General features: G+C 42.1%; 1 protein-coding gene across 8 annotated transcripts in view; it reads right to left on the bottom strand.

Annotated features, from left to right (window-relative positions):
* Nucleotides 1-1,846: 1,846 nt before the first annotated feature.
* Nucleotides 1,847-24,679, bottom strand: part of LRCH3 (leucine rich repeats and calponin homology domain containing 3) — a 138,758-nt gene continuing 115,925 nt past the window's right edge. For 2 of the 8 annotated variants that reach the window (XM_029059316.2, XM_029059325.2), the window contains exons 15-22: nt 23,721-23,774; nt 18,650-18,721; nt 17,511-17,559; nt 16,649-16,765; nt 15,046-15,164; nt 14,019-14,156; nt 10,246-10,323; nt 6,587-7,671 (exon numbers count right to left, since the gene is read on the bottom strand). In XM_029059316.2, coding sequence (XP_028915149.1) covers nt 7,471-7,671; nt 10,246-10,323; nt 14,019-14,156; nt 15,046-15,164; nt 16,649-16,765; nt 17,511-17,559; nt 18,650-18,721; nt 23,721-23,774 — 828 coding nt within the window. In that variant the 3' untranslated portion in view covers nt 6,587-7,470. Of the gene's footprint in view, nt 4,538-6,586; nt 7,672-10,245; nt 10,324-14,018; nt 14,157-15,045; nt 15,165-16,648; nt 16,766-17,510; nt 17,560-18,649; nt 18,722-23,720; nt 23,775-24,679 lie in introns of those variants that run through there. The other 6 variants (XM_029059336.2, XM_029059367.2, XM_029059358.2 and 3 more) reach the window with 6 other exon arrangements.

Below are 24,679 nucleotides of genomic sequence, written 5' to 3'. Positions count from 1 at the left end.
GGTCATGAGTTCGAATCCCGGCTCTGCCACTTTTCAGCTGTGTGACTGTGGGCAAGTCACTTAACTTCTCTGTGCCTCAGTTCCCTCATCTGTAAAATGGGGATTAACTGTGAGCCTCACGTGGGACAACCTGATGACCCTGTATCTACCCCAGCGCTTAGAACGGTGCTCGGCACATAGTAAGCGCTTAACAAATACCAACATTATTATTATTATTATTAGGTTGTACGACCAACATCCAGCTGTAGCAGGCCCCGACCTTCATCTGTTTAGCTCAAAAGCCACAGCGGTGTTCCAAACAGAAGACCGTGCTAAGCACACTCTGGTTCTCTTCTGGAGTCTTTTGATGTCTTGGAGGAGTTTAGAAGCGGGACCCAATGATATCTCTGCTTTCGCTGCTAGACAGTTGTAAATTGCTAGCAAATGAGAGGTCCTGAGATGAGCTGCCAAATAGGGATAAGGGGGAAGACAACCAGGAGGCAACTGGAGCAGGTATTCTACCATTTTACTTTTTTTAATGGCATTTATTAAGTGCTTACTATGTGCCCAGGCACTGTACTAAGCATTCGGGGAGAGACAAGGTATCAGGTTGGGCACAATCCATGTCCCACATGGAGCTCACAGTCTTAATCCCCATTTTAGAGAAGCAGCGTGGCTCAGTGGAAAGAGCATGGGTTTAGGAGTCAGAGGTCATGGGTTCTAATCCCGACTTCGCCCCCCTGCCCAAAGTCACTTCGCGTCTCGGTGCCTCAGTTACCTCATCTGTAAATTGGGGATTAAGACTGTGAGCCTCACGTGGGACAACCTGATTACCCTGTATCTACCCCAGCGCTTAGAACGGTGTTCGGCACATAGTAAGCGCTTAACAGATACCAACATTATTATTATTATTTTACAGATAAAGTAAACGAGGCATAGAGAAGTAAAGTGACTCGCCCGAGGTCACACAGCAGACAGATGGCAGAGCTGGAATTAGAAGCCAGATCCTCTGTCTCCCAAGCTGTGCTCTTTCCACTAGGCCACTCTGCTTCTAATTTTAATTACGACTGAGATGGGACCCTAATAATATCATTCTTCGCCTGCAGTTTTCTGGACAGGGGCCTCAAACACACATCTGCAAATATTCACCCTCCCCCCCACCAACACAAATAAAAATACTCACCCAGGTAGTTGTCTTTTTGGCAGCAGCAGTCGTAGGTAGGGAAGGGGGAGAGAGAGAAATAAAGGGAGGGGGTGGAAGGAGGAAAGGCAGTGAGCTTGCTCCTCTTCTGCTGCTATAAGTGCTGCAGGATGTTTCCTGGAGGTTTCTTTCCTTCACCGCTCTCTTCACCCACAGCTGAGCTCAAAGGCTGGATTTAAAACCTGTGGTTACCGCTCTCATTAATTCTTTCATTCAATCCTATTTCCCGAGCACTTACCGTGTGCAAAGCACTGTACAATCTAACAATAAACAGACATATTCCCTGCCCACAACGAGCTAACAGTCCTAGCGCTGCAGTCCCAGTATTTCCCCTATGAAACTCTCCGCTTCTGGCCGCTAGTCTGATGTGATTCCTTGGAGAATCTGTCCTAGGTAAGGTCGTTCCAGAGAACGCACTCGAGAAGTCTTTGTCCACCCACGGAGGCCATGCTTCTTCAGGGGAAGCCATGGGATCCCACCAAAGGGGGGTTGGGGGTGGGGGGCGGGCACAGCTACTCCCGAAAAAAGCCGCAAACAAGCCCTCTGCAAAACTGACACGGTCCCGATTTGGGAGTTAACTACAAAGCTTCCACCAACCGAACGGGACAGTTTTTCCCCTAGTTCAGAGCCGGGCTTGACGGAACAAACATTTTCAGTACGTACATATTTCATGCAACAGTGTTTTGGTGGTTTTATTCATTTTAATATCAATGTGCTAGTTGTTTACACTATGGCAGCATATAGGCAATTTAAAATAACATACAAGATATTGACATATTTATACGTAACGTTCTTAGAAATTAATGGAATGTATTTACAGACATACAAATATAGGAGGGTGCTTTAAAAATTACTAATTACACGTTTACAACATTTTCAGATATAACCAAATGACAACTGCTTTATTAAACTATTCCACTGCAATATCTATACAAAACAAAGTTTCCATATGTCCACATTTTCCTTCATTCCTAGAAAACCATTTTAAAAGCCCACTTAAAAAAAAAAATTGAAACAAAAAATTGGATCTCACCAGGTTAATGTAATCACCCTCACAAACTGCGCTTGCGCTTTAAGGAAGTGACCTACCGTTAAATTTACCACTTCTCCGAAGAGGGGCATTTTCTGAATTTCAAGCTCCTGATGGCCTCAATTTGAATAAGCCTTTGCTTCTGTATAAACACGGGTGAGACAAAATTGGCAACATGCTGGCTTTAGATTAATAAACCAGCAAAGCACTCAGCTGAATTCTTTTTCTTTAAAAAACCAAAATAATTCCTTGCCAAAAGAAAAAAACCCCCATCATATTTAACCTCAAAGTTTAAGAAAAACATGATAGTTTTTCTTGTATTTAGTACATAAAACACAATCCCAGCCTTACTGACATTTTCCTTTTCACTAGCGACAACAAAAATTTTGTAACTGAACAGAAATTTCTAAACATTCCAATGCAATAATATACTTGCAGTTGGCTTTAACTAATGGTTTGTAAAAGTTTCAGGTTATAATTTTCTGTCTGGATATCTTGTAGAGTCTGCTGGAAGCAAAACTCAAAATTAAAATGTAAAAACCTGACTTGCCTAAAATGAAATTTTAAAAAACAATGCCGGTGATGATTTTTTTTTTTTTTGGTGAAGACATCTTCTAGTCTCTAATCACACTAACCCTTCGGGATTGAAGCTTCTCACTCCAACTTAATAACTTTGCTCGGCAGACCTGCACCGTGGATGACACGTTCGAGTTTACACAGCACAATGAACCGGATCAAACTGCAATGATTAAGTAAATTTAAATCAGGAAAAATGATTAAACACTGCTCGACTTCTATCTCCATATTCAAAGATTGCATTATTTTGGGAGAACACTTTACAGCTTTCTTAGGCTGGCTACATCTGATTGAAAGAGGAACCATTTAAAGAAAGTATTATGCCCTCATAGAGACAATGAAACAGAATGCCTTGAATTGAAATCTAGCCGATCCCTCCTTTTTGTCCTTTTAACACGTTTGGAATGATAGTCAATGCAGAAAACATAGTTTACGGCATAAGTGAAAACGCTTTCCATAACGTCCTGGTAAAATCAAAGACTTTATATTCCATTTCCGAATGGCCCAATAGATTCCCATCCTTTTTCCACCATCGACACTTCATCCAGCATGAAAAAACACACAATGTCCTTTGAAAAGAACAGGTCAACGGGTGGATTTTCCAATGTGTACGTCATGATGCCTATCGTGCTTGAGAGTCATGATGACTGGTTCATGACTGAAAGGACATCGGGCAGGGGACCTAAAAGAAATGTCCAGCTTTGCCTTTTTTTTCCTTTCCTCTTGAGAATCGGCACAGGGAAATGATCCGCCACAGGCACACGGTTGGGTTTTTTGTGTTTTTTTTATCTCAGTGGTCTGGGGAAGAACAGGAGGTGGGAGAACCTGGGTAAAAGCACAGATTGAGCAGGGCTGGCGAACCTGGGTGCTTTGTCCTGAACAGTGGAGCGTGTGGATACTTTTTGACGGTAGCGAATCCTGGCTTGGAAAATGAAGGGTCGTTCACAGCATCCTCTGGGGAAAGAGCTGTGGTTTAGACACTCTATGCTCATGACAGTGGCTCTGTAGTGGTCCTGGCACACTACGAAGAACACAACTGGGCTATTTTTAGTCACATTTTCAAAAAAAGCCCAGAACAGCCACATCGGTGCTTCTTATTCCATTGACCTGTACATGCGTAATTTGAAAAAGCAACAGTATGGGGCAAGAAGGCCAACAGAGAGCCCTTAGGCTCGACGATAGCATAAGAAATCACCACTACCGTGTTCCCGAGGGACCAAAATTTCCTTTGGGAACGAAATTCTGTTAGGACTCTCACCACATCCCACTGACGCCAAACAGTGCAACACATTTTAGAAAACAAAACCCTTCAATCTCCAAGACCTCACGGGGCTGAGTGAGCTTCGTCTGAGTGGCGCTGCGAGTCAGTGAATCCCGGCCCTCCCCTACAGACCGAGCGCTGCTTCAGGAAGGGCCGAGGCACTCCTACAAAACTAAAATGGCCCCCGATACCCTCTCCCCCCGAATGGAGAAATGGAGCAAAATACGCCCATCAGGAATCGTGGAACGGTCACTTCTTCCTAAGAAACGCGCGAGCTCTTTTCTAAGGCCGGCTGGGTGGCGGCAGTCAGGTCATCCCGTCCGGCCGCTCGGCCCAGCGGAGCCCACGGTCCTGGGAGTCTTTACACAGCAGACGAATGGTGCTGCGGTGGCTGCTTGGGCGGTGCAAGCTCGAGGAGGGCCTGGACCGTCACCGATACCTGGCCCAAGCCTTTCTCTTCTAAAATATGGCGAGGCAAACATAATTGCTCCTGGAGAGGATGGTGTGACACAAAGACACGAACAAAGAGAAAGAAAAATGGGATGAAAAACGTGGACTTCAAACAAACCAAAAAAACCCCCAAAAAACAACTGAAAATGAAAATATGGAAAAGACCCCACCACCAACCAAAACTCAAAATCTGGTGCCTGAAAATCAAACAAAAATCCCCCACAAAATCCGGAGGCACGGGTAACGCCGACTGGCTCGTCGTCACCGACCGACACATTCTTAGACAATCATTTTATTTATCTTGCACTGGTCAAAAATAGTTACAGAACATTTCAACACAGAAAGGGAGAAAGGATATGAGGGGGGAAATGGCATACATTTTCTTGTGCTTTCCAGGAAGAGCAGAACATAGAAAGTGGAATGACATAAATTACTATTCTTTTGGTGGGGGTGTAAAAGAAATACAACAGGAGGGAAGAAAGGTATCTTTAAGCTACTAAATGGCTTACGAAAGCCTGGAAGATACTCAGAGTATGTGCTTTGGAAATTTGTGCTAGCTATGGAAGTCTGAGGTGAACCCACATAAACAGTTCTGAGATAAGAGACTCACACATATATTTGTTCCTGAATCCTCAACTAAGAAATAGCATTTTCTATAGCTGGGCTAGAATGGAAGGTTTGGGCTCATTTACATAAGCACCTTAGATGCTTCACACAGAAAAATGAATGCTCTTCCTGTTCACCCTGATCTCAGAGTCGATACACTGGCTTTGTCGAAAAGGAAAATGATACCAATTTACAAATGAACACAAGTGAACAATTTTGAGCTTTTTAGTTATTTACTTTTCAGAGGCACTCACTAGGCAGAGTTAATATAAAGTTTCACAAAACCACCCTTAGTAGTTGTAGTTAAAATATAAGTTATTTCTTTTCAAGGCAATTACTAGTAATTGTGCTACATATTTATATTCCTGATTTGGGATCCTGTGGGGTTTTTTTTCGGGGGGTAGGGGGACGGGGTAGCTGGCAAAACCAGAAAACTGAAATTTAGTAGTCCTGGTAAGCTAAATGAACCACAGATATTTTTTCCAAGAGGTCATTTAAAGAAATGAATTTACACCTAAAAGGCATATTTACACTTTGTCGGTTTTAGATAAAACAACCCATCTTCAAAGTTGCTTTCCAATCAGGAGGGGAGCCTTAAATCTCTCACAATAGAAGTTGCTGAGAGCAGTGGGTCAACTGACTTCTCAGTAGTTTGTACTTTCCAGATGACACATGTTTTATCTCTGGCAACCTAATATGCCTTGGGAAGTGGGGGAAACCCCCTGCAAAATAGAACTACTATTAAATAACCATACTATTAAATAACTATTAAATAATTATTAAATACTATTAAATAATTAGGCTTTAGCAAGGGAAGCGAAGAGATGGATCGATCCCCACGCCACACCCATCTTCGTGACAGTTTTAAAAAACTAGAAGGCACTATTTTAAATAGCCAAGTTTTTGATCACAGTGTTTAATACTAAAAGGAGTTGACATAAGCAATCCAATTCACTTTAGCACAGAGGAGTTAAAAGTGCAAATTTGGCTCTAACTGGACAATTTCTATGTAAATTAAGGCCCTCTTTCCAGGGGAAATACGCTAGCCCTGGTAGATTCAGACCAAATTCTGCAACAAGATGATCATATCGATCACTTGCATTTACTGGGTGCTTACTAGGTGTAGACACTCTACTAAATGCTTGGGAGAGTATACAACGGAATTAGCAGATGTCTTTTAGCTTCTGAAGTGTAGCCTCTTCTGGTTCACTTGGGAGATATATTGTCTAATTTTTTAGGAGACTGATGACAATTAAAAAAAAAATTTTTTTTAAGTACTTACTATGTGCCAGGCACTGTACTAAGTGCTGGGGTAGATACAAGCGAATCAGGTTGGACATAGTTCATGTCCCACGTAGGGCTCATAACCTTAATCTCCATTTTACAGACGAGAGAACTGAGGCCCAGGGAAGTGAAGTGACTTGCCCAAGGTCACACAGCAGAGAAGTGGTAGAGCAGGGATCAGAACCCAGGTCCTCTTGACTCCCAGGCCTGGGCTCTATCCAGGAGACCACGCTGCTTCCTCATGTTCACGTATGCCGTTTCTGATACCTCAAACCTAAATTTGGTTAAGAGGCCAAACTTCTTAACATTTTAATGCTGTAAGTTCTTGGTTTGGGCAGCAAATACTAAATTCCGAAGGAGATAAATTCACTTCACTAAATCCAGAACGAAGAAAGCAACTTAATCCCTACTTGTAATTGTTTTCTATACTAAGTCTCCTCAGTGGATGGCCTCACATCGGGCGCTTTCTCTTCCCAGCAAGTTAGATGAAAAAATTAAGAACATTCTCATTCCCAATTTGCAGATGTGGACCTGACAAAGAGGTTTCAGTACTCCACCCCAAGCAGAAGGTAAGAATCACACTGGCAGCAAAATAGAAAGAGTCCAGCTCTCTTCCTGGAGAATGATCTACGCTGACGACAAGGATTATTTCTCACACGCCACTGCTGGATATTTGGATAAATGGGAAGTGTCCCCAAGTGAGCTCAGGTCACGTGGCTGGCTTCGCTAAGTGGTCACACAAGGGATGGCGACTCAGATTTGATGATTTTAAGGAATGTACTGAGCGCTTGTGCTATGAGAAACAATCGTTTTACGAGTAGAGCACTTCGGACTCCAGAAACCCGAGGCACGGGTCTGAAGAAGGAAGGATTTGCTATTAAAAAAACCCCACAAACCCGCCTACCTAAGTACAAATGCTTACTGATGCTTACTGGCTTGTCATTTTGGCATATCATAGAGGAGTAAACCTGTTATATAGGCAGCTCTTTGCCTAGCATTTATGCAACAATTTGTGTCAAGTTCAAAACTTCCTTTAGCAACTGCTAGGACAAAACAGGGAAAAACTGGTGTAGCGTCCTCAAGCTAGAGGGAAAACACCCACTGGTGGAACATATAGAGAGTTAACATTAAAGTACAATAGAATGTCACAAAGCCCAGAAGTTGGACAGACAAGGAAATAAAAGAGGGTTCTTCTGAATCTGCCCCGAGAGAAAGAAGTGACTCAACTGTCCTTTTAACGTTGAGGTTTAGCTGAAGGATGTCAGAAGGGGAACAAAGATTGTCCTGTCCAAAGTGTAAGCAGGAAAGGAAAACAGACAGAAAAAAAAAAGTCAGTGGATCAGAAATACACATTTTTGTTCAGAAATCAGCCAGGAGATCATTTCAATCATACCCGAGTCAAAACGGAAACATTCTCACAATAAAAACAGGAGAAAGCACCACATCATTTCCCCCGCCTACCTAAAGGTCTTGGCCTGATCCTACGGAGAAGTAAATAGCTTGCTTTTTACAGATAAATTCACTCTTTCAGACCCTATGGAACCACGCAGTGGAGAAGTGGGAACTGTTCTTCAAACTGAGGGCCATACTCAGGAGGGCTACTGCAGGAATGGAAACGCTGCTCCGTGGTTGTATAGAGAAGCAGCGTGGCTTAGTGGAAAGAGCTCAGGCTTGGGAGTCAGAGGTCACGGGTTCTAATCTAATGCCAGTTGCCAGCTGTGTGACTTTGGGCAAGTCACTTCGCTTCCTCTGTGCCTCAGTGACCTCATCTGGACAATGGGGAGTAAGACCATGAGCCCCACATGGGACAACCTCATTACCTTGTATCTACCCCATGTCCCACCTGAGGCTAACAGTCCTAATTCCCGTTTTATAGATGAGGTAACTGAGCCTCATAGAAGTTAAGTGATTTGCCCAAGGTCACGCAGAAGACAAGCAGCGGAGCAGGGATTTGAACCTAGGTCCTCCTGACATCCAATGTGCTTCTAATTCAGTTTGGCTCTGACGGTTTGCTGAACCCAGTGTAATGATTCAAGATGGAACTGAAAGGGAGAGAGAAAAGGGCCAGGAAAGGGCAAGTTCAAGGGTCAGGGTTGGATCACTCATTAATTGAGTTTCCTGAAAGAATCAATTTCCCCCAAGTCAAGCAATTTCTTACTTGAATCTATCATGTCTAAAACTAGTTCCTACACAGATCTAACAACAACAATAATATTAATAATGATAAAGATAACTGTATACTTTTTTAAGTGCTTCCTATGTGAAAAGCACCATACTAAGCACTGGAGTAGCTACAAGACAATTGGGTTGGCCATGGTCCCTGCTCCAATAAAGAGAGGGATCCCCCTATAGACCGTAAACTACTTGTGATCAGGAAATATATCAAATCTATTGCATGGTACTCTCCCAAGCTCTTAGTACAGTGCTCTGCACAGTATAAGTGCTAAATAAATATCAGTGATGAGGTGATTAAAAAAAAACTCTCTTGGGAGTTGATGACTATCACGCACCTTTTAACATAAAATATACTGATTTTAAGATGCAGTCAATGTAAATTTCTTCACAATATCAAATTATGCAATTGAAGAAATCCTTTAAAACAATCAGTATCTGGAAGCTTTAGATAAGCTGTCCAGTGCAGACAAAAGGACATATGAACTGTGAGATTAAACTCCCACCTGTAAAAATGGGGTTAGGAAATATTTCCAGGCCCATGAGGGATGGGGAATGTTTCCGATCTTATAATTTTACATCTATTCTAATGCTTAGCATTTCATAAGCCTTAAATAAATGCAATATTAATTATTATTATTATTATTATTAAATGCTATTGCTACCAATTCTTGGAAAGGTAACAGAGTGAATAATCAAAAACGCCAGGAAAAGAGGAAGAGATAAAAACTCCAAAAGTGATCTTACTGAGACATGACTTTCTGGCAGCATGACAGACCTGCTGCTGCTGTACTCTCCCAAGCGTTTAGTTCAGTGCTCTGCACACAACTAAGTGCTTGACAAATATGTCTGACTGATTGGGAGAATGGGAAAAGAGAACAGTGATAACAGTGGGAAGCTAATGGTTTGTAACTCAAGGAAGGAGTAATCTCATTTTCTGGAAAGGAATTCAGGAAACTTCTATTACTTTGAAATATAAACGGGGACTGTGAGAAAGGATGGAAATCCCTGAAAGCCTCACTGAGAGAACAAAGTGATCCAAATTTTCTTGTTAACAGATGATTCAAATACTGAATTTTATATTATATTTATGCTGCACTTTATGACAAAACCATGACAAAACCAAACCGGATACATTCTAAGAGCACGCAGTTGATAAAAAGTGTTGGGATACCATTTGAGTTTTAAGGAATTTCCCCAGTAGACTAAGCCTAGAGTGAGAAGAATAGGGACCCAAAACAGAACCTTGCGGGAACACCCATGCTTAGGAAACAGGAAGCAGATGAGGAATCAGTTAATGAAACTGAGGAGCGTTTGAAGAAGCAGGAGAACCATGTCATTCTAAGAGCACGCAATTGATAAAAAAGTGTTGGGATACCTTTTGAGTTTTAAGGAGCTTCCAGTTAGGAAATGGCAACCAATTCCAATTCACTTGCCCACAGTAATGAAGGAAATTACACTAGTACAGTGAAGAGAAATAGTAGTGAATTTGCTCCAAAAAGAGAGATCATTTCATTTGCACCTAGGATATTGACTAAATTTAGATCCCCAAATCTGAATATAGCTCAAAACTGGTTCTACTGAATGTGAAAATTCATGCTAACTTGAAATTTTGGAAAGGATGGTTAGGTGAGGAGCATACAAGTCAATACAAATAGCCTAACATTATGACAGGAGGGTAGTTACCTGAGGTACACCAATTTTTCTACAAGCGTCCAAAAAATTCTCCACGTTTCGCCTGCATTTAGCCATTGTTAATTTAGGCTGCAATAAGAGGGGAGGAAAGGAAAAGAGTGTTATGGAAAGGTCTTTTGAATTACAAAAACTACACATTTAATTTCAGATGGCATTTCAGGAACCATGCAGACTGCAAAATGATGCCCTAAACATCCTAGGATTGGAAGAATCCCTCCCTCTCCCAGGAGGAGGCTTTGATTTTGTAAATTAAGTGCAGATAGCTCAGTGATAGCAACATTTAAATTTCAATGCTTGAGACAAAAACTAATTATGCAAAGTAAACCAAACTCTGTACTGCAAATGCCCTTAGTTATGGCAAGAGAAGGAAAATAAAAGCTTTACAAAACAGTAAGCTTGCAGTTCTCTTTAAAAAACCTGTTGGAGGGGTCTCCAGAGATTATATGGAGAGGTTCTGAATAAAGCAGAGATAGAATGAATAATTTCAGGCTGGCCTCAAGTTTCAACACTAACAGATCTTTTCTAGAAAAATGGAACTTTCAGTTTGAAAAAGACAGTGCCCAGGGGAAACTAAATGAATACTTTACATTCTTTGCTTGCCCAAAACCACATACCAAAGGGAGTCGAACGATCAATTTAAGTCCCAAACAACATGTGACTGCCTGAAGTTCTTGTATCTAAAAGGCTAGAACAATGGGCATAACTATTTCTAGGTTGGGTGACATTTTTATGATTTGTGGGAGACCCCCATCAAAGGAAACAATCACATGGGTATACAATAATCTAGAATCTAAAAAGTTTCTTTCAGAATAAAACCCTATGTGTAGAATCCAACAAATTTTCAACAGAAAGAATTCTGAGTACTTGTCTGACATGTTTAATATTTTTAATCAAGAAAACTTACTCTGTCATAAGGTTACATCTCCTCCAAGAGGCCTTCCCCCAATTAAAGCCCTCTTTCCCCACCGCCCACTCCCTTCTGCATCTATGCACCTGGATCTGTACCCTTTGGGCACTTGGGATTCACCCCACCCTCAGCCACACAACACTTAATAATAATGCTGGTATTTGTTAAGCGCTTACTATGTGCAGAGCACTGTTCTAAGCGCTGGGGGAGATACAGGGTAATCGGGTGGTCCCACGTGAGGCTCACAGTTAATCCTCGTACATTCCAAGCGCTTAGTACAGTGCTCTGCACATAGTAAGCGCTCAATAAATACTATTGAATGAATTTTACAGATGAGGTGACTGAGGCACAGTGAAATGACTCGCCCACAGTCACACAGCTGTCAAGTGGCAGAGCCGGCATTCGAACCCATGACCTCTGACTCCCGAGCCCGGGCTCTTTCCGTTGAGCCACGCTGCTTCTCTATGAATACGTCCGTAATTTTTTTAAATGTCTGTCTCCCCCTCTGGACCGTCAGCTTCTTCTGGGCAGTTTATCGCATCTATGGACTTTGTATTGTACTCGCCCAAGTGCTTAGTACAGTGCTCTGCACACAATAGGCACTCAATGAATACCATTAATTGAAGGACTATTTAGAGCTAAAGAGGAGCGGATTTAGAAAGGAACTTGAGTAGGAGGCATGTTAAATTTGAGGTGCTGGTGAGACACCCAGTTGGAGACATCCTGGAGACAGAAGGAAAGATGAGATTGTACTGGATGAGAGGTCAATGTTGGAGAGGTAGATTTGGGAGTCATCTGCACAGAGGAAGCAGCTGAAACTACGTGTTGGGATAAGTTTCCCAATATTTATTCATTCATTCATTCATTCACTCATTCACTCAATCGTATTTACTGAACGCTTACTGTGTGCAGAGCACTGTACTCCCCCTTCCCTCCTTACCTCCCCTCAGCGAAGCCCCCTTTCCCTCTGCCCCTCCCCTCAGCACTGTGCTCATTTCTATATATTTTTATTACCTTATTTATTTTGTTAAGGAGGTGTCCATCCCCTTGATTCTATTTATCGTGATTATGTTGTCTTGTTTTTGTCTGTCTCCCCCGATTAGACTGTGAGCCTGTCACTGGGCAGGGATTGTCTCTTATCTGTGCCGAACTGTACATTCCAAGCGCTTAGTACAGTGTTCTGCACATAGTAAGTGCTCAATAAATACTACTGAATGAATTGAATGAATGTACTAAGCGCTTGGGAGAGTATGCTGTAAGAATAGGCACATTCCCTGCCCACAAAGACTTTAAGTGAAAAGCGAGAAGACTAGAAGACCCAAAAGAGAGTCTTGCGGGACACCCATATTCAGAAAATAGGAAGTAGATGAGGAGCCAGTTAATAAAACTGAGGAGTGTTTGAAGAAGTAGGAGAACCGTTTCAGCACATTGGAGCTGGGTAGTGTTTCAAGCAGGACGGAGTGGACTACAGTGTCAAAAGCAGCTGAGAGTTTGAAGAGGACCAGGACAGAGTAGAGCCCTCTGGATCTGGCTATGAGGACACTCGAGCGAAAGAGTAAGAAACCAGATCGTGATGGGTCAAGAACAGAGCTGGAAGAGAGGAAGCGGAGGCGGTAGAAGCACCTGACTACTAGCTTTAATAATAATAACTGTGCTATTTGTTAAGTGCTTCAGGCACTGTATTAAGTACTGGGGTGAATACAAGCAAATCGGGTTGGACAGAATCCCTGCCCCAGTCCCGGGCTCCCAGTCTTGCTCCCCATTTTACAGATGAGGTCACCGAGGCACAGAGAAGTGAAGTGACTTGCCCAAGATCACACAGCAGACAAGTGGCAGAGCCGGGATTAGAACCCATGACTTTCTGACTTCCAGGCCTCTGGTCTATCCACTACACCATGCCGCTTCTCTTTAAGACAGGCAGTCAGCTCTCCATCCCCTGGATCAGTGGAAAGAGCCGGGGCTTGGGAGTCAGAGGTTCTAATCCCGGCTCTGCCGCCTGTCAGCTATGTGACTCCGGGCAAATCACTTAACTTCTCTGTGCCTCAGTTACCTCATCTGTAAAATGGGGATTAAGACTGTGAGCCCCAAGTGGGACAATCTGATCACCTTGTATCCCCCTCAGTGCTTAGAACGGTGCTTTGCACATAGTAAGCGCTTAACAAATGCCATTATTCATTATTATTATTATTACTCAGCCTTGCTCTTCTACTACACCCCAGCTTGCAGGTTTCATGCCCCTCAGGCCAACCTACTCTGTGCTTTGTTCTCATCTCTCCTCTCACTCCCGCCCTTCCTTCTGCTTGAAACTCCCTCCGTCTCTCTATCTGGCAGATCATTGCCCTCCCCATCTTTCAAAGGCCTTCTGAAATCACATCTCCAAGAGGGACTACCTAAATAATTCCTCAGCTCCTCACGCATCCGTTAACTGCTGCATTTCTGCGTCACTTAAGCGCCTGGATGCTTACAAACCCTCACAACATTGGTGTACGTATTCTCGTACTCTATTCCCTACTGCGTCTTCTTATCTGGAATTTATACGAGTGCTTGTCTTCCCAAGTAGTCTGTCCACTAGACCGTAAGCTCGTTGTGGGCAGGGAATGTGTCGGTTTACTGCTATTTTATACTCTCCTGAGCGCTTGGTAAAGCGCTTTGCGCACAGAAAGGGCTCAATAAATACGACTGAATGAACTGAAACCAACACCAGTAAATTTAACCATGACATAATGGCAAAATTGGGTCGGCAAGCCTCGGCCTTGTAGCGCAACCGTAACTACGTATGCTAGAACAGAGAACGAATTCAAGGGGGCATCCCAATCCCATCAGTCAGGAGAAAGCTCGATCAATTCTGTAAACTTACTACAGCAGGAGAGGGGACGTGAATGCTGGAAACAGATCGAGGTCGTACATGATTGGCTAAGTGGCAAAGAACAACACCGTCAGTAAGAGCTGCTCCAAGGTCACTAGGTAGGGATACTTTCAACCGAAATTCTATATTCTAGGAAAGAGAAAAAGAAAAACAAATGGTAACAGTATATTCTTTCAGGGCAATCAACACACACCACCTGACTGGAGTTATAAAAAGGACTTCAGTGGCTTGTGCAATTTAAAATGTGAATTACTGCAACATGGTGAAACCCCAAGTCCACTTAAGAACTGTATAGGTCTGAGAATTTGATTTCCTTTCCTCCAAGTTCCCCCAGTTCTGCCAAAATGCGGGTTTTCAATATGCATTTTGGATAGGAAGTGACTGGGAAATGAGGGAGCAAAAATATTGTGCCTATCAACTCTATTGTACCGTACTCTTCTACGTACTGAGTATAGTGCTCTACAACACGGTAAGCGCTCAGCAAATACCACCAATCGATCGACTGACACACCCTTCCATCACAAGCCTTTTTTAGTTTGATGTACTGCGTTACTGAGGAAACTGCTTTTAGGTGCATGCATGTGCACAGCACTGAAAAGGGAGAATTCTAAAACACGGGTTTTTCTTTACACCGTTTCACAAGAATGCAAATGTTTTGTTATAGGAGGATGATTACTGGCATCTGCTCTTAGGGATGAAAACGGTGACTTCACAATATAGGCAAGAAGCCAGCTACAATCCCTTTTGGCTAAAAAATCCAAACCCCAGTCCCTCCCAAAAATAACCTCCAAACATAACCTACACTAATTTTAATATTAGGATGTTTTACACTTCTTGATTGAGACTTAAGGTAAGGAAATGATCTTTTGAATCCAGTATTTCTTACATTAACACCTTCAGCTTTGTCGGTAAACAACTGCAAATGCTCAAATTAAATTTCAGATGAATTAGAGATTACTGAATTAGACTGCAACGACGCCATGAAACGGTTCCAATTAAAACCATTAGCGGCACACACCTTCCGGAGCTGATTTATCGATTCTAGGTCTTCATCTTGTTGACTGGGATCATGTCTTGCTTGGGGGTCCATGGAATCAGTAGGAAGAGCAGAGGAAGAAAGAAGAGGTGAAGTACAGCCTAATTTAAAAAAGAATGACAAAGAAGAAGAGTGAAATTTAGGGGAGGCGATAGCTTTGTTTGCAATTGTTTTTCTTCATCTGGATGAGCACAGAGGGGAGCAATTTTTATTTAAAGACAATTTTGATTAAGTCGGTGAGCTAGATGAACCTCTTCCCTTTCCAATCAGAGGCAGAGGCTTTATATGTTCTATAAATGGCCTGGGACTCTCCAGGTCACCATGAATCTATCTATAAAAACTATGTTTGTTTTTGCTTGGGGTTCATCGGCTATTCTTTTGGGACTGCCACACAACCGACAGATCAAAATGACAGATTATTTTTTGTCATTATTTTTTCACTGCTCCATTTCTGAAAACCATAATGAAAAGGGTCCTCAGGCTTGTGTCGGGGGTCAGAGAGGTGAGCACTGCCTGGTCTCTAATTCAGAGCCCCATTCATAGAACCTTTGCTGCAATGGGACAACCCCAGGAGGCTTCTAACACAGAGTCCCACCCAAAGGTGGTTCTTCCTCATTGTTCCTTCCCCTCCATGGCTTCAAACCGTGGTCTGGCTTGGACTCCACTGATGTGAAAGGAGGGATACTGAAGCCGCCTTGCCCATCCCACCCCACCCCAGGCCACATGGCTCTAAGATGGCAGATGGGACCAAGAGGCAGAGATCAATGGACTTTTGGAGGAGGGACTCAGAGTGACGGAGACCACCAGAGAGCAAGGGATGCCAATTTTGTGCTTGACCGCCAATGAGAGGCCCCGGAACCTGATGAACAGCACGAGGAATAATGAGGGTTCACTCCTGCAGGAGCATCTTTGGGAGGGTCAAGGGGAGCTGCTTGGGTCAGCCAGGGGTGGGCGGAAAGGATGTGTAAAAACCCTGCCAGTGCATGCGTGGCTCGCTCTGTCCGCTCTGTTTGTTCTGTGCCTGGAGCGGCAATTGTGTGTTAAGCCCTCCTGGGTGGGAAGGGAATTCAAGGTGCCTGTTTTAGAGCAAGCTGGGGTGTTTGTCCTCTCTACCATCTCTACCACTCACTGGGAGTGGTAGCAAAGGGTAGTGAGTGTTCTGACAGTCACTCAATCGCATTTATTGAGCGCTTACTTTCAGAGAGAGAAAACCTCCCAACAGGGAAGAGCACCATTTCCCAAGAACCAAAAGGCCATCCTGTGTCTTTAACTCTTCATAAAACAGGTTTTTAATCAAAATAGAAAGCACTGATCCTAACTCAAGGGGGAATATCTACTTTATTCTGGATAGGTTGCCGAACTGTACATTCCAAGAGCTTAGTCCAGTGCTCTGCACATAGTAAGCGCTTAATAAATACTATGGAATGAATGAATAGGTTTGTGAAAGGGGTCAAAGACTGTGCTAAAAACTGCAAGGCTCTTTTCAAAGTTATGAAGTGGTTGTGATGGTCTTGACAAGCACGCGATAGGTTAGCCCTCCTGTGCACTGGCTTCTTATCCCGCTCCTACCCCCCAACATACCTACCTTTATGTGCTTCATCCCTGATGGCTGCTCGAAAAAGGAAACTCTCAGGCCGCTGGGATGGGTTTCTACAGTTCGAAGCAGCAGGACCAGAATACGGAGAGGACAGGTGGACCGAGCCTGCACGGAAAAGCAAACCAAAAGACAGTGGTGCAAGACGGACACCAAACACCCAAGGGTAACAGTTCATACAAGTGTCAGAAAAAGTTCAGAGAAGAGGCAATTATAGGAAAACAAAATTAAATTAAAACATGACAATAGGATAGTAAATTAAAGCTCTGTGAATCATGATATTACAATATGGCGATGAGAACACAAGAAGGGAACTTGCTCTGCCTGCAAAGCATTTAACTGACTTGCCCTATCTCTCCTATCCTATCTCCCCTGGGTTGGTGGGACTGGGTTGGAATTTACATGCAAAAAAAGGGTCTCTTGAAAACCTCTAGCTCTGCCCTTTCCTGCTCAAGAGTTCATTAAACAAGGCTACGGGTGAGATTCCTGTGAAACAATTCCTATTTGTTTTAGTGACTTCCTCTTACAAGTAGCCACTTTGAAGGATAGGGATCTCCAAGGCAGTGTCTTTCCAACCCTTTGTGTTGTAAGGCAGTGTACTTCAGTGAAAACAGCAGGGGCATGGAGTCAGGAGACCAGAATTATACTCCCAACCCAACACTTGCCTGCTGCATGACCTTGGGCAAATAAATTAACCTTTCTGGGCCTCAGTTTCTATAGCTGTAAAATGTCAATAAGCCAACTGCTCTGTCTCACACTGTGAGTGCTGGTTAGGGCACAGACTGTTTCTGATCTGACAATACTGTTTCTATACCAGTGCTCAGATAATAAAAATAGTAATAATAATTCTTACCTGTTTGGGCTACGGGTGAAGTTGGTGAGATTCCAGGTCTGTCATCACTCTGGGGACAAATAAACAGATGAGAATGAATAATTCCTATTCAATAGGAAGCAACTATCCAGACCTCTAACTGATTTGGGAGAGCATTCAGGAAAAAAGGCTCTCCTTTTGCAAAGGTACCCTCACAGTGACTTAATTCTCTGTTTCTCAGAGCATTTGAGATTATTATTGATTCTCTGCTTTTAATTAACGAGAAGATGTTCAAGGGGGACAGTATTGCTATGTGGGGCTTTTTTAGGTTTTTTTCCCCCCAAACAGAGCACCATATTTTGTAAACTTTTATCAAAAATATCTCAAGAGACGTTGACCAACCACATTTCACTTTAGGGCAGTGCTTTTCTCTCTTTGGGAATGAGAGACGAAGAGGTCTTGCTTTTGGGCTCTAGACAACAGGGTGGGTTGAAGAGGTAGAATTTCCAATTGAGAGGACTTCCCTACTCGCTCAGGTGCTAATCTGAGCACCCTCTAGACTGTAAGCTCCTTGTGGGCAGGGAATGTGTCCGTTTATTGTTGTATTGTACCCTCCCAGGTGTTTAGTACAGTGCTCTGCAAACAGTAAGTGCTCAATAAATCTATGAAGAGGATCTGCTTAATGCATTTTTATTAGCCAAAGAGGTGAAACATCTTTGTGGAGCATCTAGTAAGGAGGGCTTTAAATGAAATGACTCGGAGGGTCCCTTGTGAATCAGATGATCCTCTTTTTCTCAATTTTCTTTTTCTCTACAAAAACAGTGTTGATGTGGGGAAGGGGGAGAGGAGAGCTGGAAAGTCAAATATTAAATGGCAATTGACAGATGGCAAAGTAATAGATTCATAAGAAAACAAGCTAACACTTCTAGCTTGGCCTAAACTTATAAAAATAAAGAGGAATACATGTGGATGGGCATGAAAGGACTCAGAAAGTGATTAGCACCAAAAGTTTAGAGCAAGCGCAACTAAATGTCAACAACTTGGAAAACCTCACATTTTCTTGGAGCTCAGAATTAGGAATGGTTGCTAGACTGATGGATGGGAAAATTAGATCAACTGAGCGAATCCATGGGTCTTTTTTTCCCCTGAGTTTTCAAGAGAATTACGACAGCAAGAGATACCTTGACGGGTCTGAAGGCAGAGGCGTGAAGCAGGGTAGTAGCGCAGCCCTCTTGATTCAACCCTGACAGCGACTGAATGGCAAAAGAGGTCAAGAGAGAGAAACAGCGGTATTCATGTTAGCAAAATGGTTGGCAAGCAGAACTGGCAGTGAGATTAGAAAAGGAGATGCCATTTTGACCTTTGAAGATATCGAGGGGGCAAACAGAAGACGTGCATGGAAAAAACAAATATCTACTCACCATCATCACTACAGATAGGGTAAAATATATGTTTCCACCATTCCTTAAAATCAAACGGAAAATCCTCCCAAATCCCCAGTCCTATGGTAACTACAATACAGTATCACAGTAACCCTAGGCAGAAACTGACCCAAGAACATCATCGCAGCAACCAGAAGAGTGAAGAACTTGTTCAATCATATGCTGTTTGCCACATCACAGGGGGAAGAAATGAGCTTAATATAAAGTGTAATTTTAACTGACTTGAATAAGCATCCTCCCCCAAAAACCTCAAATAGGAATCCAGCATTAATTGAATTACTTTTCAGTTAATAACCTTGATGTGTGAAGGCAGCTTATGAATGATTCTGACATACACCCAGTGAAAGATCACCGACTTACAGAAAGAAACACACAGATCAGGCATTCAAGAACTATATGATGTGAAAATCAAAACGATGAAATGTACAGGTTAAGTTAGATTCCCCAAACAACCAACCAGCAGATGGAAACTACGAGGAAGGGGTTTTTATGGAGAGGTTGTCAGGAGCCTTAATTACTTCAAAGTCACAGACCAACTGCTTTTGGATCTAACTGGAAGTGGGGAAGAAAATGATGATGACATTTTCTGCAGTCTTTTTTTTTTTTTTTAACTTTCTAAAATGGAGCTTCGTAGGAAGGAATACAGCTCCAAATTGCTTACGTGACAGGACATATTACTTTCAATTTTGAATTCCCTACAAAAACTATTTAAAACACCACTTTTATTTGGGAGACATCTGAGAAGGGAAGACATGCACCTAACTTCAGCTATTCAGGATACACCTGAACACTGATGAACATTAACTCTACTGCTTTGACATAAACCCTAAAAATCATGACTCTTTACTGAAATCCAAGATCAGAAATTTCAGGATGTCAATCCTCTCATCTTATAGGCCAGGTGAGTTGCAAAATCAGCAAGAAAAATGGTACAGAAAAAGGATGACAGCCACACCGGTAACACACTACATGCTCTTCACCTGTTTCAGAGTCCCCGGCCTTCTTTTAATCGTATTGGTGTTACTGTCAATCTCAAATACAAAAAGAGTCTGAAAGCCATTCTGTCAGGGACAGCGAGGGAAAGAGAGGTAGTGAAATGAGATGGCAGTACCTTGAAAAGATGACAAGTTGTAATAGATGCCCAGGAACAGAGCCCTGGGGAACTTGCAGTTAAACATTTAGGAAATCACTGCTGGTATTTAGGATGCTGGGAAGGAACACTTCTAGTTCTGAGTCCCATATGACATCAGATCCAGTTTTGCTATCTCGTTCTGGTGAAGTGATTTATCTCAGCATCCGCACCCAAATCTGTGCTTTACCTCTTAGAGTAATTACGGCACGGTCACTGCTATTATATTCTTTATTTTGTTCGGCCACGTCTCCCTCATTTTTTTTTTTTTGATGGGGGACAAGGAGAGTGCGATAGTAAATTTATTTAAAAAATTTTTGATTGTGTTATTCCTTTTTTACTCTGACCCATTTCTTAGGGATTTTAGTGATGCATAAATTGAAATGATGCTTTTAAAAGAAAATATTCTCCATCTCAAGAGCAACAAAACTGACACTTGAAGCTCTGTGATACCGTGAATAGCTGTGACGAGTGTACCATGGAGCGATCACCCCTTTTGATGGGACAAAAACTTCATTTGATTACAAATGTATTTTCTTTGGAACAATAAATCCACTTGATGTAGGATGACTCTTGAAATGCACTGGGACATTCCCTGGCTCTAAGCTGTCTGTTCGCTGCAACCGTAAATTCCAAGTTTTACTTAATTTTTAGGCAAAACAGTTAAAAAGGCAAAACAGCCTAAAAGCAGATCTAAATCGATGATCTCTGCAGCTCTTTATATTAAAAATTAAAATGCCTTGTTAGGGCAAAAAGTAAGTGAATTGCTAAGCCTACAATTGTTGGATGTAGTGGGTCAAATAGTAAGACAGAAATCAGTCGTATCTGCTGAGCGCTTACTGTGTGCAGAGCACTGTATTAAGTGCTTGGGAGACTACAATATAACAGAGTTGATTTGAAACGTTCCCTGCCCACAATGCCTGAAAGTCTCAATTATCTCTCCACAAACTGGCTAGTGGGTTTTTAAATCACATTACCCTGAAAAAAGAGCAGAATTCATTTAGAATTTATTGCTGAAATGAAACCTGTGGGCTTCATTTTCTAGTAAATGTTTAGTCTTTAAACAATACTGTAATTACTAATAGAATTCAAATAATAAACAGAAAAAGGGTGAGGACATATGGAAACTTATGGTGGTAACTACAGCATGTACTCATCCCTAAAGAAACTAGTAATGCGGAAAAGCCAATCACAAAACAAAGCTCTTTGAAGTGAATCTCACTTTGATCTAAAAAGACAGGTGAGTCAGAGAGCAGCAGACCGCCACAAACAAAAAGTGCAATCTGTTTTAATGATCCCTAAAAGCATCTTCTTCCAAAAGCCTTTTGGGGTTCAAATATGCAGTTATTTTTCAAAACAAAGGCTGCTGAGGAGTGACAATTCTGGAACCCAGTGCTCATCCCTCTGACGGACAATACCTCTAGGGAATTCAGAACAAGGCCGTTCCCTGGCCTGAACAGTATTTGGTCACCTACTTCTAACAGGTATTAGTATTATTATTAGTTAAGCACTTACTAAGTGTCAAGCTCTGATCTAAATTCTGGGGTAGATACAAATTAAGCAGCTTGGAAACGGTCCCTATCCCACAAGGGTCTCACAGTCTAAGTAGGAGGGAGAGCATGTAGCTTAATGTCCATTTTACAGTAGGAGGGAGAGCATGTAGCTTAATCTCCATTTTACAGCGGGGATATGGAGGCACAGAAAGTTAAGTGAATTGCCCAGGGTCACAGAGCAAAAGAATTGGCAGAGTCAGGGTTAAATGTTTCTTCTTTCCACTGATTCCACCGGAGTCCCTTTGGACCCCCCTGCAGCTGTGGCCAGGAGGCAGGGGTAGTTTGACACAATTAGCTAAGAGCCCTGTGTCCTCCTTCCAAGTGTTGACACTTGAATTTAACTCTCCACTCTGGTGACCAGAGAGTTTCTGAAGCTTGCTCATCAGCAAGATACCCCGCCCAACCACCACCTTGCTAAAATCATTTTGCATTCTTCCAAAGACTGGATAAGAAGAGCGGAAATGCCTTCTACTTATTCTGAAACTGACTGTCACCGAAGATGTCAGCCCTCGCTTTTGACCTACAAGAAAGTCATACCGGGAAGAGAAGCAGAGAAGCAGCATGGCATAGTGGATAGAGCATGGGCCTGGGGGTCAGAAGTCATGGCTTCTAATCCCGGCTCCGCCACCAGTCTGCTGTGTGACCTTGGGCAAGACACTTTACTTCTCCGGGCCTCAGTTACCTTATCTGTAAAATGGGGATTGAGACTGTGAGCCCCACTTGGGACAGGGACTCTGTCCAACCCGATTTGCTTGTATCCATCCCAGCACTTAGAGCAGTACCTGGCACACAGTAAGCCCTCAACAAACACCAAAATTATTATTTTTATATGTATTTGAGAATTTCAGGAACATACTCTAAGAGTTTAAAGGACCCAAACGAAAATTAGACTACACGATCACAATTAATACTCGATACCCCCAGATGTCCCTTTTCAAGCAAACCCCAAAATAGAAGTCAACTGAGAACTGAAAAACCTTAAAAACAGCTTGTAAGATGAAGAGCCTTATTTTTTTTTTTTTACTTTGGAATATGTTACAAAGGTCTGATACAAATGGAATGGAAACCCAAGACAATAAATATTTAATAATTTATTACATGCCCATTTATATTTTCAATAATTCATATCTTTAATTTTAATGAAACTGTTCAGCCATTGCAAAAACAATGGAGAAATTCTAACCCAATTTAGACAGGAATGTCTGTGACAGGACCACCCGCTTAAAATGTATTTGATCCACTTCCAATCATATTTGGTAATGATTATAGTTTACAGGGAAATGGACAATGGAAGGGCATGTAATAAGAATTTCAGATTGAAACATGCAGTCCATGCAGTGGCAGGCAGATCAGGTACAGTTTTGCAGAGATAAAAGTAGGAACTTTTGCAGTCATTGGGTTTTGGAACTGCTATTTCTCTCTCTAAATTACTGTGAAAAATAAAGTAGCATAAAACATGACTGGGGAAAGGCCTCCTTTGTTTGAGAAGTCCAGTGGTGGGAATTTCATGAACTTCAATGCTAATTACTTTCATGCTCCACCAAATGATCCAGAAAGCAGAAAGGCACATGAAAATGAAAACTGACGTAAGCCTAGAATGGGGCAATACAGAATAGCATCTAACAGTCACTATATACTAAAGGTGCTAAAAGGAGTTAAATTGGGATGCTATTCCCTTATATCTATGATCAACGATAAGCCAACACACTGAAAGGGTGCTCATTTAATTCGCACGTAGCTTCAAAAACCAGATTAATGAATGGATAGTAGGTAAGTACAGTGCTTACTTTAGGCACTAATTAATAAATAAACAAATTAATTAATTAATTAAGTAATTGTATTACTTTAGGCACTAATTAAAAGTGTTTTCTGTTTCCTCATAAAATTCCAATTTTGGGAGGCCTGGGAAAAAAATATGTTTTCAGTCAGGCTGAGAATCATTGGAAATAAAAGCTGGATCAGTGGCACTGCAAACAAGTAGCTTCATCTATGTGCAAAGTAATTATGCTACAAAGTCATGTTTTATGCTACAGAATAATTCTGGGGTGAAGTTGAACGTCATGCTAAATCTATTCTCTAGACTCTGCAATGCAAAAAAGAAAAAATCCACTTTGTGCAGGGCTCTTACCACTAACAAGGCACTATCATCAGTATGCTGAGACCTTCTGGATGGAAAAGGACACTGGGAAAGTGGGAGAAAGATGGAGCAATGTCAAAAACAAAAAACACTGAAACACAGTCGATCACAAGCACACGCATGAACTGAAAGAGGCATTAATTTAAATCGATCTCGGGGGAACCTGGTATGAAGTTTCCCATTTGTGGTGAATATGAAAGTAGTAGAGTTGTCGAATTATAAAAGCATAAAAGGTGTGTGGAGGCGTGTATCATATGAGCACCTATACCACATATAACATGCTCATCGTCAAAACACTCTTGTGAAGCAGGGAAGGGACAAGGGATCTCTTCCCAATTTTATCATTGAATTTATCAATCAATAGAATGAGGCATAATGGTAAAGAGACTTGCTTTGTAACCTCTAGCAAACTGGAACAAGAGCCATGAAGAAAACTTAGGTCTTCTGATTCACAGTCTAAAGAACTGTTGGTATTTGTTAAGTGCTTACTATGTGCAGAGCACTGTTCTAAGCGCTGGGGTATACAAGGTAATCAGGTTGTCCCACATGAGCACAGAGGTCATTAGAGAAAAGCAGACTACTGAGATCATTTTCTCTCCTTATGGCTGGTATTTGAAAATTAAAGCTACAGACATTTACTTCTGATTTTGCCAGAAGAAACTAACTATAAGAACCATCATTTTTCAATCGTATTTATCGAGCCTTACTGTGTGCACAGCACTGTTCTAAGTGCTTGGGAGAGTACACTATCACACAGTTGGTAGGCATGTTCCCTGCCCACAAGGAGCTTACAGTCTAGAGGGGGAGACAAATACTAAAATAAATTTTCGATAATGAATATAAATGCTGTGCAGCTGAAGGTGGGGTGAATAAAGCTATAAATCCAACTGCCAGGGCGACACAGAAGGGAGAAGAAGTAGAGACTGTGGGAATTTCCTAGGAGGGCATTA

The sequence above is a fragment of the Ornithorhynchus anatinus genome, chromosome 1 (genome assembly GCF_004115215.2).
Source record: "Ornithorhynchus anatinus isolate Pmale09 chromosome 1, mOrnAna1.pri.v4, whole genome shotgun sequence".
NCBI classification, from domain to species: domain Eukaryota; kingdom Metazoa; phylum Chordata; class Mammalia; order Monotremata; family Ornithorhynchidae; genus Ornithorhynchus; species Ornithorhynchus anatinus.
The sequence above is the reverse complement of the archived record's forward strand: the minus strand, read 5'-3'. Positions and strand labels throughout refer to the sequence as shown.